Source organism: Amblyomma maculatum, chromosome 1 (genome assembly GCF_055883805.1).
Source record: "Amblyomma maculatum isolate TAMU_Amacu chromosome 1, ASM5588380v1, whole genome shotgun sequence".
Lineage (NCBI taxonomy): Eukaryota > Metazoa > Arthropoda > Arachnida > Ixodida > Ixodidae > Amblyomma > Amblyomma maculatum.
This window is the reverse complement of record NC_139344.1, coordinates 240815144-240833202: the sequence shown is the minus strand read 5'-3', so window position 1 is coordinate 240833202 and position 18059 is coordinate 240815144. Positions and strand designations below refer to the sequence as shown.

The 18059-nt window shown below is 40.0% G+C and overlaps 1 protein-coding gene across 2 annotated transcripts in view; it reads left to right on the top strand.

Annotated features, from left to right (window-relative positions):
• Positions 1-18059, top strand: part of LOC146206048 (2',5'-phosphodiesterase 12) — a 46188-nt gene that overhangs the window by 9524 nt on the left and 18605 nt on the right. For both annotated transcript variants that reach the window (XM_084590703.1, XM_084590701.1), the window contains exons 3-5: positions 2221-2360; positions 10914-11076; positions 12574-12706. In XM_084590703.1, coding sequence (XP_084446829.1) covers positions 2221-2360; positions 10914-11076; positions 12574-12706 — 436 coding nt within the window. The remainder of the gene's footprint in view (positions 1-2220; positions 2361-10913; positions 11077-12573; positions 12707-18059) is intronic.

Sequence of the window (18059 nt, the reverse complement as noted above, 5' to 3'; positions counted from 1 at the left end):
ATTGGAGAAGATAGGACGAAAATTCTTCTTGCCTTGAGCAAGTTTGGAAACCTGGGAATGCATTACGAGCCACATAGTATGGCTCAGAAGTAGACCCCCTAGGCTCTAATCATTTCACAAAGGGTGTACCTGCATAGAATTTTTCTTTTTTCTTATCAGAAAAGGATAAAAAGGGAGAATGCTAGGGTGACATAGGCATTGGTAGAGGGCTGGCAATAAAACATCACCTGTAGGATTACGCAGGGCCAATAGCATAGGCGATGTTATGAAGCATAGGCAGGAAAGCAAAAAGTAAAGAAAATATATATTAGTCAATGTAGGTCATACAAGTGTAACGTAAACATTGCACAAGGAAATTGTGCTCACTTTCTCAACACCCCTTTCCTGCATCTACAGAATGCTATCCCTCTGCTTGTCTTCCTGTCTTATTTTTGATGGTTTTGTTTTGAAACATTTGGAACCACTTAGAAGTGACATATTTTAAATAAGCATGCTTTTGCTTTTCGTGCAGTACTGGATTCTTCAGCACTAATTTGCCTTTGTGCTGTATGTAACAATTCCATTTTTTAGTGACTAGACATGAAGTACCAACACACACGCATGCACGCAACTACTATTTGTAGATGCTTCCCGAACTAAGAAAAATTAGCTCCTCAAAGGATGTGCTTAAACTATTACATTTCAAGAAGAGCTTTGTTATACAGTCAGGCCTTATTAATACAGACACTTTGGTTCCAGATCAAAACTATCCATATTGCGAGTTGTCCATAATAACGAATTGCAAAGAAAAATAAGAAAAATAAGCTATAATTAATATCCACTTTTGTTGATAGCGATAGGTACTGAAGTTGAAACTAGTCATAGTATGCATGGGAACTACAAGCCCGTTATCTCGGTCACCTTTTGTCTTGTAATAAAGTAGCGTATCTTGACGAGTCTTTGCAGTATAGCTTTGCTTTATGGCGTCTAATGGATAAATGACTTTTATTACAACTGTTCACATCCCACGAACTGCTGCTACATGATATCAGCACTCATTTACCTGAAAGTTGCTTAAATTTGCTTTCTACTCTGCACAAGCTGCCAAGAGAATATCCTTCACAGCCATTTATGCAATACAAAGAATGGCAATGGGTATCGGCTAGCTAGGCAACTTCGCTCTGTACGCATGAAACCTGAAGGAGAAAGGGGTGTTACTTAGTGATTTGCACTTTCAACATATTCAACGTGCAAAAATGAAATATTTTGAGCGAGGAAGTAGAGAATGGCTCTTATTTCTGTCCACAATAACACGACAAAACTGCACGGACCCCAATGGTATCTTTGCATTTTTCCCCTGTCCATTGTCTGGATAGCGAGTTTCTATATCAACGAGGCGCAAATACATTGAAAAAGTTTGGTCCTCAGAAATAGTGTCTATTATTCGAGTCCTCCATATTAACAAAGGTCATATTAACGAGGCATGACCGTAATGCACTTCGATGCACACTAAATTCCTGTGCACTGCAAACTTTATATGCCTCCTGCAGATGAGGCTTTTTAATAATGGCACATTTACACACGCTAGTAATGTTACTTAAAAAAAAAATGTTCAGTGTTTGTTGTGTAGATTGTGACCGTAAGCGTTCTAAATGTGGCTTTTAAACCTGTGCTCTGTGTGTTTGGTCAAATTCCTGGAGAATTTTGCGAGCAGTTCCTATATGCCGCAATCTGTGTGTGCACGTATTTGTGTGTGTGTGTGTGTGTGCGTGTGTGTTAACATGCGCAGCTCTGTATGTTATTGTGTCAAATTTTATATTGTAACCACTCATGGCTCATGAAAATTGCCAATTTGCAGTGTAGAATGATAGAAATCTAAGCCTGGTGTCGCATAATAGAAGAGGTTTGTCAGTTCATTCACAAGCAGTCAAAGGGTCAGGTTGGTTGAGGGCAATCTTGGATATAAGCTGACATTAGCAAGGACGCTTGATTAGGCCATTACTGAAAGCTGTTTTTGCAATGTGCACAGCATATCAGCCAACCATTAGACAGGGAAATAGCAAGGCAGCACCGAGATACTGACATTCAGTGATGTTATATGCAATGTTCTAACTGAAAATATTGCCTTGTCCATAAAAAGTACATTGAACATCCTTTCATTTCTTTCACTACTTAAATATTCATGTCCTATATCTGTGCTCTATTCACAAGGTTAATTATGTATCTGGATCTGTGCCTTAGGTTCCGATGCATATCTTACAACATCTTGGCTGATGTGTATGCTGACACAAGCTACTCACGGTCCATCCTGTTCCCCTACTGTGCATCCTATGCCCTTGACCTATGCTACAGGAAGCAGTTGTTTACAAAGGAAATTCTAGGTAAGCCAACACTGTTTTGCTTTCAGCTGACACTCTTCAAGCAGTGCATGCTGAAACAGCTATCATGTAGCATGCTGCCACCTTGTTATTTTGCCATGCAAATTCATTCCTTCTGTCTGTGAAATGTGTTATTGGGTTTTGATGCTTAATAATTTCTTAATGAATATATATATATATATATATATTTTTTTTATTAATGCTGTAAGCCTTCTTCAGGCTCATATAGGAGTGGGTCAAGTCACTCGTATATATCAACAGTACAAGCAAAAAGAAACACAATGGAACTGAAAATCATTGACAGTCAAATAACATCATTTTCATTGGTGAAAAACACGTTCAAATTTTTGGAAACAGACATCAGGGTTAGCAATGTTGACAATTTCATTTGGTAATGCATTCCACACTTCTATTGCTTTAGGAAAAAAAACTAGTATTTAAATGTGTCACAACGCGCCCAGAATGGTCTAATACAATAATTATGGTTACCTCAGGTGGAGTGACACTGGGGTGTTTTCAGGTAGTCTTCCTTAACTATGTTTAATCTATGATAATAAAGATGAGAAGGAACCTCATTGCAGCCGCATTACGACGGCAAAACAAGGCCGGAATCTGTGCAGTGATGCACATGGCTGTTACGCTTTCATGGTGCGAGTATTTCGAATATGTTAACCGTAGTGCTTTTGACTGAATTTTTTCGAACTTTTCGATCAGGTACGCTTGATGGGGATCCCAGATTATGTTCGCATACTCAAGAATAGGTCGACCGAATGATTTGTAGGCAGTTAATTTTACATGCGATGGAGCCATTGCTAGTCTGCAGAGAAGAAAAGCAAGCGGTTTAAACGCGCTGCTACATATGTTTTCGATATGTGTGTTCCACTTAAGGTCTTGGGTTAGTGTGATCCCCAGGTATTTTGCTTTCGCTATGTGTGGTATCGAGAAACCAGATAACATGTAGTTGTGAGACAGGGGAATTTTTTTTTTTTCTTGTTATGTTTATAAGCATAGTTTTCGAAATTTTAATTTGCATAAGCTGCACACCAGTCAGAAATGTTTTGTACAGATGATTGAAGTTTCAGTTGATCACCAGAGCTGTTCACGGCTGTATCACACCAGGTTCTGCACACAAATAAATATTATTCACATATATAAGAAACAGCAGAGGCCCAAGAACGGAGCTTTGTGGGACACCCGAGAACACTTCTAGGTAATCCAAATTGAAACCATTTATTGAGAGGAACTGTTTGCGGTTGGAAAGGTAGGCTTCTATCCATGCTACTACTTTCAGATCAATACCTATTGATTTTAGTTTCAGAATCAAATTTTTATGGTTAACACGATTGAAAGCTTTAGCGGAATTTATGAGGATTGCATCAGCCTGTAGTCGAGAATTAATTATTGATGCCAGGTCATGTGTGATTTCAAGCAGTTGAGTAACTGTATACAATTTTTTTTTCGAAAGCCATGTTGTCTGGGGAAGAGTAGATTATTTTCTTCCAAGTAAGTTATGATAGCTTTATGAATTATGTGCTCCATTACCTTGCAATGAGAACTAATTAATGATATAGGTTGGTATGTGTTTACCAGCAGTTTGCTGCCGCCCTTGTGAATAGGTTTCACCTTCGAATGGAGCCACTCTTGTGGAACAGTACCTGTTTTAAGTGACTCGGTAAATATTGCACACACAAAAGGTACAATCTGTTGAGCATAGCGTCTAATAAATACGTTTGAGATGCCGTCTGGAGTAGGAGACTTTTCTGTATCTATTAGCAAGAGCAAGTTTAGGACGCCTGTTTGCATTACCAGTACCTTGGACATGTGGGTGGTGTGCTGCGCAGGGGCTGCATTCACCAGAGTTGCACGTGTTAACAGACTGGAAATATGAGTTGAAGCAGTTTGCAATAGCTCGCTGATCTTTAACGATACAGTCGTCAATTTCTATTTTTGTAATCGCATCATCAGATTTTTATAAATACTGCCAAAATTTCTGTGGCTGAGTGGACATAAATAAAATTTGACAAAGTGCTTGTAAAAAAAAACCTTCCTCTTGCATCTATAATTTTCTTTTTAAGAATATGGGAAAGTTCACATATTTCCGCAGGTGATTTTTTACTTCTACGCATTCTCTGGAGCCTTCGTTTTAGGGGTAATATATCAGGTAATATATTGCGTTTTACGTTGTATTCTTTTTGACTTGGAGGGAATGAAGATTTCTTCACAGTATTTTATCATTTCCTTGAACTTTAGCCATAAATCAATAATAGTCAACCAGTTTTCCAAAATAAAACGATCCGACATTAAATCTATGAAATCGATGATGCTCATGTCATCAGCTCGACGATAATCTTTCGTTGCAATACGTGCCTGCGCACGGTGGGCTCCGGTATGCTGCTGTTGCATCTGTGGAAATGTTAATGCGAGCAATTTATGGTCTGATATGTCTTCTTCAATGACAAGTCCCGGGGTGAACGTGCTAGATGCAAAAAATTTGTTGTGGTTTAGCTCTGGTTAACCCTAGTTGAATTGCGAAAGCAGCAGTGGAAGCTTCTTTTGCCTGCTACATTATTCCCCCATCACGCCCTATCAGTGTAAGGTGCTACATTATTGGGGACACTTAAGCTCATCCTTTAAGGCTATGACGCGAGAGCGTAAGCTACCAGCCCACATATAAAGTCACGCTTCAACTAAGCCGTATGGACGTGCCTGCGTGTCGTAGGGGTAACGAGAATGCAAACAGTTCTGGCAGGCTGATTATGATATCAACCCTCCCACATGAAAGGAGCGACCCGAGTTGGCAGCTCCTGCCCGTTGCCTAGGGGTAACGTGAATTCAAATGTCATGGCAGGCTGATTGAGGAGGATATCAACCCTCCCACATGAAAGGAGCGACCCGAGTTGGCAGTTCCTGCCCGTTGCCTAGGGGTAACGTGAATTCAAATGTCATGGCAGGCTGATTGAGGAGGTCGAGGAGCAAGGGGGTCCACGGGCCATGGACCACGCGACAAGCGGTTAGACCTGGTTTAGTATTGCTTTCGCAATAAAAAAAAGGTCGAGCACTGAGCTAGTCTCGCCCTGAATTCGTGTCGGCTTTGTAACTAGCTGTTGTAAGGAAAACTGAACATCGTTTAAAAGCAGTTCGCATTTAGTCACTTTCTTACTTTCAGGAGTTAGGGTGGTCCAGTCGATTTCCGGTAAATTGAAATCCCCAGATAATATAATTTTTAGTCAGTTCTTTCATTTTAGAATTCAAATAGTCATGCAATTTCAAAAGATACTTATCTGTTGCATTCAGGCACCTGTGAATACCATCGATTTGTACTTTAGTGTTACCCATTGTAATTGTGCATCAAACACTTTCGTGGCCGTCTATGCCTTCCTCTCCCTTGAAGTGGAGGTTCTGCAAAATGGCAACAAATAATATTGTAATGTTCAATCTTTTTTGTGAGCAGTACTGTATGTATTCTGTGTTTCCATCTTGCATTGAGTGCTTGCATTTTCTTTTTTTTTTGTATGCTTATATTAAACTGCTCCTGCTTGAGCCAAAACATTGGCTCAAGCAGGAGGTAAACATATAAATAGTAAACAAAAATGTGTGCATCTTTAGAGCTAGCGTATATTTTTCTTTGCAGATTCAATGCCTTTATTTTGTTTATTAGGGATGTAAACAACTAAAATGGCACGTTAAAAAATTTCAGCATGCTATCTTTTATTAGACAAATCATACTGCATGAGACAAAACTAAATGCTTGGTTTGGTACTTATTAAAAACAAGCCAGGACCTCAATTTCTGGAGCCTTGAATAACGCTAGACAAGATTAGTTCTTAATCTAATAAAGACTGCTAACGTGTATAGTGTTTGTCTTGAAAGTTAGGAGGCTGAGTATGGAAAACACAGTTTATTTGGCAAAATCTTTCAAATAATTTAGTATATTCTTCAAAATAAGATCCTTGGGCTTCGAAACTCTCAGCAGAACAAGTTTTCCACTATTTACAAGTGTCTTGGAAATCCTTTTTTGTAATTTCATTGAGCACCTTCATTGCACCCCTTAGGACTTTTTCCAGGGTGTCTTACCTGTATGCCTTTAACACGAGTCACCCTCAGAAAGAGGAAGAATGATAAGTAGAGAGGTTGGGGCTAATGGTGGCTGGGGGAAGCGTGGTTACTACTTGTCTGCTCAAAAACTGCCTGACAGCGAGCAACATGTGCGACAGAGTGTTGCTGTGGTGCAGAAACATGATGTTGCATCTCCCGATGCACACTCCGGGCGCATTGTCTCTATGTCTGGAAAACTTGCACATAGAAACTAGCACTTACCATTGTTTTGCAGGGAACAAATTCCTTATGTACAATTCTGTTGCAGTCATCGATCAACATGATTTCATTTTGGATTTAAACATCGGTGCCTACCTTGAATGGAAGGGTTCTCTGGTATATATCATTCTGAGATCTGTCTTTGCATCTGGATCATATTGAAATGCCCACGTTTCATTTTCAGTAATAACTTGTGCTAGAAAGTTTCAGTCACTATTGACTTGCTGCAACAGTTCGTCAAAAATGGTCATTCAGGTCTCCATTTTAATGCACAGTGTTAAAATTTTTCTGCATGATTTTTGCACGCACCTTGCGCATTTGCAAATGTTCAATGAGAATTTCGTGTACTATTTGTCTTTTCAGTATCCCCAATCTGCAATTATACAGAGACTTAAACATCAATCAGCGTTCACTAAAGCATGCACACAATCAACAATTAGCTCATGCAACAGGCACCAACGGGTGCTCAGGGCTGTTGCTTGTCATGGACGTTTTCTCAGCTTTCTGTAAAAGCTTTGTGATATTCGAACAGTCACAGTCTGCTCATTACTTTGATGTGGTGTCTTGATCATGTTGAGCATATTAGTAGGGAACTTCACTGCGTCCTACTGTTCCAACATTCGCTTCCTTGTTTCTTTAACTGAGCAACAAAAGATGGAGGGGCACATTCTCAAGCGCATAAGCTAAAGTCACTGGAACTGAGAAAGTACCGCAATCATTGCAGCTGCCATATTTATTCCAGTGCAGCCAATGTGCCTGTGGCCAGGAAGTTAGTTGCTCCTGCATAAACACACGGGAACTCTGAATGTGTGCAGATCTTTTTTTTTTTTTTTCTTCTTTCATTTTGGCCCACAGTTCTCAAGAGCCCCACTTAGATTGTGAGTAAAGAAGCAAAAGCCAGAATTGAATTTCTGGAAGATTAAAGTGAGTTGTGCAGTGAAATGGTATAACTAAAGAAATGGTCTAATGCATTGAGTGTAAATTTGTATAGTTAGAAGCATTATTTCAGTGCTTGATAAAAAAAATTCTCCTCACTTGAAGAAAATTTGGTTGAGGTTTGGTTTACAGAATTTAACGTCCAAAAGTTGCTCAGGCTATGAGGTATGCTGTAGTGGAGGGCTCCGGAAATTTCGACCACCTGGGGTTCTTTAACATGCACTGAAATACTTGAAGAAAATTGATGAAGGAAATATTCAGCACGCACTTATTCAATTTTAGCACCGTGGCTTAGGAAAAGAGCTTTTTCTGCTTATCATAATGTCTGCATGCCATTCATACACTACATTATACTCTTAAAATTTCACAAGAGTTGTTCTGCTCATAGAAAATGATAATTTCTAATATTTTGTTCCATTTTGGTTTGGCCACTCCACTTGAACCTTTGCATTGCAGTCTAAAAGAAGCCAACAAGAAAACGAGATATGGAGCAGATGTCTCAAGGTGCATTTTGTTACTCTTCATAAGCACATAATTTTGTGTCCGCATGGAATGTGGAAGTCACTAGGATGATTAAGCTTGCAGGGTTGATTAAAAATGCAAAGAACATTGTAGACATTCCGTCAGTTTATTTCATATTATTTTCATCTCAGCTGTTTGTATTCTAATGCTTTTTAAGGACATTTTGATTTCTCTTTGAGCTCCTTTACCATGATTTCACTCCTTTGATTGAAAGCAAACATCTTTAAAGAAAGAACTGTCGAAGAACGTCACCATTATGGTATGTGACTTAAAGCTGTGATTGCTCTCAATCGATTGATCCCTTTTCACTACCTTTAATGTAGTCGCCCTCGTCGTTTAAAACAGCCGATACAGTACCTGAAGCAATACAGAATAACTGTGCTCTTTCAGTTTAGTTCTTCAGCACAAGAAGCCAACCGGCGTCTTTTGTTAAGCCATTTAAAGCCTCTATACAGTTCTTGCAGAGTTCATTTTTCTTGGTCACATTCTGCGCAGTGTAACCGACTATGTATCAGAAGCCTTCATTTTCTTCCTCGGCTATATTCAGAGCTACACCCGAGCCTCGACTTCGCTCGACGCTTGGGCTTGGAAAAAAGAAGTTCAGCAAGCTGCACTGAATCATCTATTTCATATAAATGCCATTTATTTGGCTGAGAAAAACAAAACAAAACAAAACTGTTCAAGTATAATTACTTGAAGCTTGTACCTAAATTACTTTGCACTAGGGATTGGTGAGTGAAACGTAACAGTGCTGAACAAGTTTTCAAGTGCATCTTGTCCAAAGCAGCTCAACAGCAGATACTTTACAGGTAACTTTATAGACAAGCGTCAGCCCGTGACGTTAGGGGAGATGTGGCTGCGCTAGTGACAGCAGTGAGTTTCGGGGTGTAGGCAAAAGCCCGAGCCGTCTGTATTGTATGCACGGCGCTGGCTGTGTTTCGGGCATACTTCCCGATATTTCTGCAAGCTGTTGTGCGGTTGGTTGCACCACGAGGCACAAAAAAAGAAAATGGCACTTGTTTTCACATGTTTCTTGCGGTCGGATAAAGATAAGAGTGAAAGGCAGCGGCGTTGAGCGCGACAAGTAGACCCCTCGGCGAAGGATTGCCTTCGCGGCTAACGTGCGTTGCACTTCTGCACTGAAACTTGATCAGTTTCTTTGCAACTCTTAATTGTCTGACTGCTTTTTGGCCGCATGACAAAGAGTGCAATAGCAAACTTCTGCAGCTCTTGCATGTTTTGTTGTGTATACTATCAACTCATAAGAACTTTTGATGAGAGCGTGCATATGATCTTAATCAAAGGCAGGAAAGCTGCGCTGTGACATCGCATTCACCTGCAGTACTGCCCATATGTTCGTATAGAAAAGGACACAAAGCTGCTGCGAAGGTAACTGCATTTACCTTGAGTGGTCACTCCAGCGCAATATTGCCGAAACAGGTCTGGTCTTGTTTTCTTTGTTTTCACTTTCACGAGTTTCAACGAGTGACTGTTCATCACCGGTCCTAGAAAGCGAGTAAACATCGTTATGATCCCGGCAGAGTCACGCAGCGTTATTTCTCAGATTATTAAATTTTCTTTTGGAGGTCATTAGGAACCTGACGAATGAATTAAATATCCACGTACAGCCTAGATCTGATCGAGCAGTATATTTAAGTATGGTAATATATGAAGTTTAATCTCCCAAAGTGGATTCGGCTATGAGGGGTGCAAAATAAGCAGTGTAAGATGACGCGCATTTGAATAAGAATGTTCCAAATATATAACAAAAAAAAGAGATCAGCAGATTGCTTAAATTTCGCTGCAAGCAAATGAGAGAACATTGCATTTGTGCTCATGCACCTCTCCTATAAGAGCGAAGAGAACAAAATGAGACCATTCTTAAAAGCCTTCATGTATATATTAACCTGTGAATGACCTTGACACGTCTATACGATAAAACAGAATTTTTTTTTTATCAACCACAAGAACTATGCGATGAAATTCTGTCACTTAAGTTGCAGGTACAGTGAGCTAGAAATGTGATTTCTAGTTTCCTATAGATTTCGCAAACTGGTTTCGAAGGCAGCGTCGTTTAGCGCAGTGTAGGCACGCTGTGTTTTGGCCGATCGCACTGCTACCTTTGTTTACAAACATGACTCTTGTCTATAGATGTTTACAAGGAGCCTAGCTAAATCTACTCAGCAATTACACCATGAAGAAGTACCTGAATAGGTTCCAAAACACCTGGTTCCAAACACCTCCCCCCCCTTCCGCCTCCCCTTTTCCCTTGAAACAGGCTTCCCTGTCAAGCATACGTGCACAACATAGCACCATGACATGTTTCTTTACTTTCAGGACAGATCCTGTGTGTACAAGCATATTTTTAAAGATTTACTAGTACTTGTAAGCATAGGTATATTGAGGTGAATAGATAATGGATAAACACAAGGTCTTTCTAACACTCACATTGGTCACGGGGTCCAAAGCTGTATATTATGTGTTCATGCTTTCTGGGTAGTTGTTTACTCACTGATAAGTTTGCTCCAGCAGAAGCATTGTATGAGAAGGGTAAGTGGCTGTTTGAATGATGGAAGCTTTAAATACATGAAGAAAAAAATAGGTAAAGCAAGGTTTTGATATTTCGATTACCTGGAATTATGAAATTTCTAGACTGGGATTACTGCAAACCCTTTTCTTTATTAACATTATTTATTGCCTCGGGGCATACGGAACCTTGTTCAAACCAAGTAGAAGATGCCTTGTACAGATTTTTCTGAGGATATTACTACCATGCTCTTACAGGATACAAAGGAGACTTGATCTGTCTGCAAGAAGTTGACCGCAAAGTTTTTCGAGAAGACCTGGAGCCCATTCTTGAAGCCAATGGCTTCCTTGGCTATTATACAGAAAAATGTAGTCCCATGGCTGAAGGAGTTGCCTGCTTCTTCAGATCTTCCAAGTTCAGGTGCAGTCTAAATACTGATAGCACTATTTTATACAGTCCATTTTAAATCCTGCAACCCATGTTGAAGATGTTTCTCCTGTTCTTGCATTAGTTTAAAAAATGTGATGGAACATTGTTTGCTTACAATGCTAACCTGCCAGTAGTCTGGTACTTTTTTTTTTTTTGCATTCAATTAATGTCAAGAAGTGCTTCAGAACTTCTTGCAGCAGTGTTTGTTGTTGTAAAGTTTTGCTGTGTTTCCTTTTTCAATAAGTGTTGTTTTGATGCTACTGTTGGTGCATGCTCTTTTCATATCCACTTTTCTCATGTGGGAGGAGCGGGAGAGTGGTCAAATTTATGTGGTGCTAGTGGTTTGACTTCAAAAGATTATGACTCTGGAGGCGTGCCTTTGCTATATTCAAGACTGCTTGTGACTCTACTCATGGGTTGTGTGGAACGTCTTTTGTTGTGCTTGATAGAAAGTGGCCAAGAGCCATAGGTACTATATGAAATTTATAAATGACCTATCATTTAAGAAATGACCATCAAATGTAGAGTTACCATACATTTCTTGAAACATCATCATATAAATTTCATGACATAAATTTTGTAATTAAACTTTCCCGCACATTGAAAAACTAAAAATACTCATAATAAGGGCTTAAAAAAAAGTCTGGCCATCATACTCAGTTAACGTTTCGTCTATTCTTACTATCAGCAATTGCGTTTTTCCTGAAATCCAGGTCACGAAGCAATCAACTACAAATTTAATGACAGAGGTAGATATTTCTGAACTTGGAACTGTGAATATTTTCATTATTTTAAACTTTATTGACAAAGAGTGGTGAACCTAATGGCAATCGAAACATATTTCTGTGGTGTTCTGAAATAAGAATGCCAACCACAGATTCTTTAACTACTATTTCTTTAAAATAAAAGTTTTCAGCCAACCAATCAGGAGGTACACTGGCTGCTTTAGGATAGAGCAAGCACACAGCATAAAGTTTACTCTCTGCATGACTACAGCTAACGTCAAGTAGTCTTGTATGGCTCATAAGGATAGCATCTGTACAATTTCAGAACACCAAGAGTTGCACAGAAGAGCTAGCAAATGGTCATCATGTTCTGCGGTCATATTCACTGTTCTTTTTTTTTGTTACCTTTAAAAACAGCACGTGCTTATGGCAAAAATTGTTCAGTAGGACCCCACTGATATGCCTTCTGTGCAACTCTGGAAAAAAAGCATAAGAGGCAGCGAATTCCTGTGGTCCCAGCTTTGTGCCGGAACCATGCAAATACAATATAGTAGCCAAGGATACCCCAGTAACTGGGAGCACATCAGCAGGGTTTTACTCACTAATATGGGCATGTCTTGTATACTCAGGAAAAAAAAAAAAAAAATAATAATAATAAATAAATAAATAAATGAAATAAATAAATAAAAATGTTGTCGGTGCTAGATATTATGTGGATCAGCCTTATAGTATCTCTGCTAACTTTTTTATTTTTGCTTTACAGAGAACTTGAAGTGTACAGTACAGTGCTGGCAACAGCATTGGTGGAGGAAAAAGCTTTGGCAGACATCACAGTCACCATCAGCCAAAACCCAAATCTCAGGAATAGGATCTTGAATCTTCCAACAGCACTTCAGGTACTTTAAGCAGTGTTGGCTCCTTTTGAAAGCAGTTTTGTGCACAGTTTATTGAGACAGGTTGCATACTTGTGACTTCTTTCAAGGTTCTTTTTTAAGCAGTTTTGAGCATAATGTAACAAGACAGGTTACATTATGCATAATGCTGTTGTGCATCAATCAGTACAGAGTGCTTTCTTCCCTACAGAATGTGCATCTGACTGACCACCATTGTTGCTAGCATGTCACTATCACCTATGCAAGGCAACCCACAGTTAAAGTGAAAATGTGAGCATCACACCACCAGCTTTCTGTGCGGCGTCAGCTTGAAATGCCTTTGCAAACATCATTAATGGCTGTGTAAACAGTGTCGGGCATTGCCTTCAGCACGTCTGATGTTATGTCCTCAAATAAAATGCACAATGTTGCTCTATTGCTTGTTCAGCATATCCACTCCTGGTGTATCATTTCAAAAATAGTTTCTCTGGGATTGTGGGAAGTGGTGCAGTGCCCAGCTTATTAACATATTCTGCACTGAACAGTGGCTAATGTACTGTCTAATGACAGTATCTCTAATGTCCCCGAAGCTGGCATTACAGAATGTTGGTCTAGCAATGCCGTATTTCTTTACCAGCGGGCTATTCTGTACCTGTTTAGGCATTTTTACATTGCAGAAGTCTGCAATCGTGCACCAGTGAATATATATTAATTTTGAAATACTGCAAAATTGTCACATTTGTTATTGCAGTGCACCAAACAAGTTCATATAAACCGTTTGGTGTGCCGCAACAAAGCATACAGCTTGTTTACCTACACAAGTAGCTTGGGCTTGCTCTAGATTTTAACCTACTGTGAAGTCCAGCATGGTCATTGCTTAGTACTACAGCTTGTGGATATTGGGCGCAAGGACATACCATGGCGCCACCTCTCTGCAGCCCCACGTGACGCACGAAGTGGGATAACGCACGTTGAACTTCTGCTGTGCGATCCTTTCTTAGGCAGTTTAGTTGCGCGCTAATGCTACATTCACATATTTACTTACACTTCGGTTTCGGATCGCTTAATTTGAGGTATTAGGCTCACTCATTCAGCAAGACAGCACTTCATCGAGTCAACAAGCTGCCAAAGCGTGGGCTCGGCCGATAAGTTTACTGGACGAGGACGCTGACCAGCCAGTGTTGATGTTGTTGCCAATATGGAAGGAACTGAAGCTTCCACACAACTAGTCAGCAGTGAGCTGCCAGTGAATCTCAATTGTAAGAATTTTCTGCTAAAGGAAGCAGAGCTGCCAGGCGCCTGACAGATGTTGAGCACCTTTGAATAGCGCTGGCGGAAGCGGCACAGTTCACCTGCTGCCTTGAACATTCTAGAGCAGACAAGTTGGGCAGTCTGGAAGATGTGGATTATTTTGTATAGCAAATGTGAATAAGTGTATTCTATGCAATGAATTCTTGTGCACTGACAAGCATCATTGGCACTCTTGGTTTGGGCGCTCATATTTGTTTTCCCCGCGCAAAGTAGTTTTAGTTGATACATACCTAAGCACATCACAATATGTAATGCGCTATCTCCCATTTATTCATGTACTCTGTCATTTGAAATTACTACAGCACTACAGACTCTGCCTGAGGGAGCTCATCATGTATACCGCTGCCTTTCGCTGCGGAATCTTTAGTTCACTTCAGTGAAACTTCCGTGTCAATGCCTTCATTCAGAAGAATGAGACCTTTTGGCTTTCGTATGATCATTCCTTACTCTGGGAGTGTTCCTGCTCTGTGAAGAAGGCAGCATCTTTTTCGTATGGCCAGCAATCGGTTTTTGTCAGCTTCACAAGTGATAAGTGCAAATGAAAATGTGCTCGCCGTTCCTTCTGCTGCTACTCTACTCAGTGATGATTAGCGCGATATCTTGCTTTCTGAAATGTATGCTACACACATAAGAATGACCGCTCGTTTTTTTTGCCGATTAAAACCTTGAGTGAGGAAGATTTCTTGAGCTTATTTTTCGGGTAGCAGTGAAAGCTTGCGCCGAGTTCCGTCGCGTATATACAGAGCAATAACGGACCATGGCAACAGGTTAAGAGAACCTCGGAAACCTCGGCAACAATGCAAGTTCAAAAAGTGCAATGCTGGCACTCATTGTCAAGCAAAACTAAAAAAAAAAAAAGATGCGACTATTCGCTTTTAAGACACAGAAATACAATTGAGTGTCTGCTCCAGCAGCAGTAAGAGGAGTCACGTGATTCCACTTGCTCCTCTAGGTCGACAGTAGCGCCATTTGCTCCAGTGGTGGCGCTCGCGCCCAATACTTATTGAATACATGAAAGTGTGGCGAAAGCCTTGATATTTTGAACAACCTCATTGCTTTTCAAGGACATGAGTGCATATGGCATAAAAAGCTTGCCTTACTGTAAGTTATAAAAAGTGCATTTATCATAATGAGTTCCTAGTACTTGCATCTCCAGTTTGTATTATCCTTCTTCGATAAGAATGACACAAAGGCAACTGCAGAAAATAATTTTGCTGATAGGGTCCACTCACAAATTGTGTTGCCAGTTTGTGTGGCTTTCTTGGAGTAGATGCAGTTCGAGTTAGAGTGACGGAGTCATTTTTCTGTTTGTCGTGCTATTTCACGAATACTTTTCTTTGTGTGTAGCCGTATGACTGCGTTTAGGTGGATCCAATGAGTAATTACTTTGTTCTTACAAATCTATGCCATCTTTGGGGATTCATCTAAGCATTAGATTAAATTCTTATTCAGTTCTAGTGCTAGCATAGCTGATGATACTTTTTTTTTTGTTTGCTGTAAATATGAAAAAATTAGGGGTGTGCGAATAGTACTTTTTCCAAACCGAATCGAATACGAATAGTGCACTCTTGCTATCGAATCGAATACGAATAATATAGCTAAAAAGCTACATTAGCTACGAATAGTAGAGCGCTATAGAGCGCTCTACTATTCGTTATAGCGCTATAGAGCGCTCTACTATTCGTTATAGCGCTGTTATAGCGCTGCGGTAGAGCGCTATAACTCGTGGAGTAATAGATCTGACGGGAAAACGCTGATCTCCTCTAGGGGGCGCGACTATTAATCTCTACGCACATTGTCAGTTGCTGGTTGTTTTTATCTACAGCAATTATGTTTCAACGAGTTTATTTAGTGAACTAGATTGCATGATATAATATATCAGAGATTACGAAGGGCTGAGCGACGCTTCCGTCCGACTTGAGTCCGCGTAACCCGAGGCCATAGAATTGCGCTTCCCCTGCTGTGGGCTCTTCGAACTAGTTATCGCCGAGCGCGCGATCTCCTCATCGTCCTCTTCTTTTCAGTGACTTTCGTTGCTTTCGTTATTAGCTCGCGTGCTCCCCTCTAGCTGGCGTTAGGCGATTACAACTGGCGCTAGGCGACCTGAGATATATAGTGGAGAGATGTATGAGCATGAGCTGACAACATTCATGCAACTCTCATGTCATGCGCCACTCGCATAATAAACTTAACCTCAACTATTGATGATGAAAGTGAATGAAATTTTCAGGGAATAAACATGTAGCGTTACTGAACTATGACACGACTACGAGAAGTTGCCTCCGCGATCCGTGATATGTCCAATCTTTAAGAATGTTTCCATGCGAATGGACCGTGTCGCGGCCACGCTGAAGCATGTAGGCTCCCTAAAACGGTGATCTCTGCTTCTCGCGTAGGTTTATTGCGGCAGCAAGCTGTGCCTGCTCGGAGCTGACACTGCCTTCGCGAGAATGGTCGGAGGTAACCGAGACGTTAATTCGTGCCAGTTATTCGAAAAGTATTCGAAAATTATTCGAAAATTTGCGAAGATATTTGAACAGTTTCGAATAATTTTCAATTTCCACTATTTGATTCGTTTAACGAATCGAATATTATGATATTCGATTCGATATTCGAAAATTTCGAATATTCGCACACCCCTAGAAAAAATGCAACAGTCACTGAAATAAAGCGAAGCATAGGGGAATGTAATTTTTATTTTGTGGTAGTTAACGTGGTAGTTATAGTTAACGTTTGTAGCCCCCTGCTGTAATGCTCTTTGAACAATGCAGGTATCCAATAAATAAACAGTAAATAAAAAAAAAATATCCATGAGATATTACTGGTAAGGTAATCATTTCTACTCAAAACTAATTGATTAGAAAGCAGAAGACAGCTGTACACGCTGCCGATGGGATCCTAATCCACGACCTCCCCATTTCGCGTACAGTACTTTACCAACTGGGCCATGACAGCAACCATCCAACCTTCTAATTTTAAGTGTACTTATGACATGCATAACCTAACATTCAATGTTCATCAGCACCACCTTCGAAAATAGTGGCAGATCGTCACAAACAGGAGTGACTGCTATAAAATTTTGATTTAACAGTGGCCCCAGATGGTGAAATAAATAAATAGATAAATACATAAATCAATCTACAAACTTCATAGCAGAGTAGCTGGCACCAACTATGAGTTCACAGACTTTATGCATATTCAGCTTGTCTGCATTTCTTTGTGTGTGTGTGTGTTCCACTTATGAGCTGAAGAGCTGTACACGAAGAAATGAAAAATGCAGCACTCCAATATGTAAATAACAATCCTCTTGCCAAGGTGAACCAATACACTGGCATGTGCCTTGTGTATCACATGGTACAGAGAGTGTCGTCACATATTTCTTGTAAGATGCAAAATAATGCCATACATGCATATTGTTTTGTAATTCACAGTTCTTTACGTAGTCCTCAGAGCAGAGATACAATACCAAGTTCCACTGGTAAGAGATTATGCTGGAAGGTTGCTTTTTGAAAAAGTTGATTCTAATGGCAGAACAGCCTATACATTCAAAGTATATGTATCAATAATTCAGTAGGCAGCTTTTTCTAGTGTATGATATCGATTTGCTACTGATATTGATATATGTGCAGTTTTCTTGTTTTCTTTCTAGTTTCAAGATTGACAGTAACTCAAGGTATTCAATAAATTTAATATTTTTATACCTTTGTGTGTTGGAATCAGAGAAATGCTAGTCTCGGCTTTCATACAGTGTGATTTGTGTTGGCTGTGCAAAATTATTAGTAGAACAGCCCACTGGCACCTACTTTTAGTTAATCATCACTGCAGAATGGGTTAATTCTTCCCTTGGCATTTCTTCATGCTTGGCAAACACAAAAAAAAGGTTATGGTGAAAATAGCAGCGCTTGTTTCCCACTGTGAAGTTTTGCAAGAGATTCATTTGGCTGACTGTATATCATGTAGAGGCTGTGTTATGCAATTAATAATTAAGGTGATAAGCAGTTGTGCCAAAGTGGCTGTGTTGTTGTCTTGGGCTTGAATATTGCACGGTACTGTTCCCCCTCTCCCC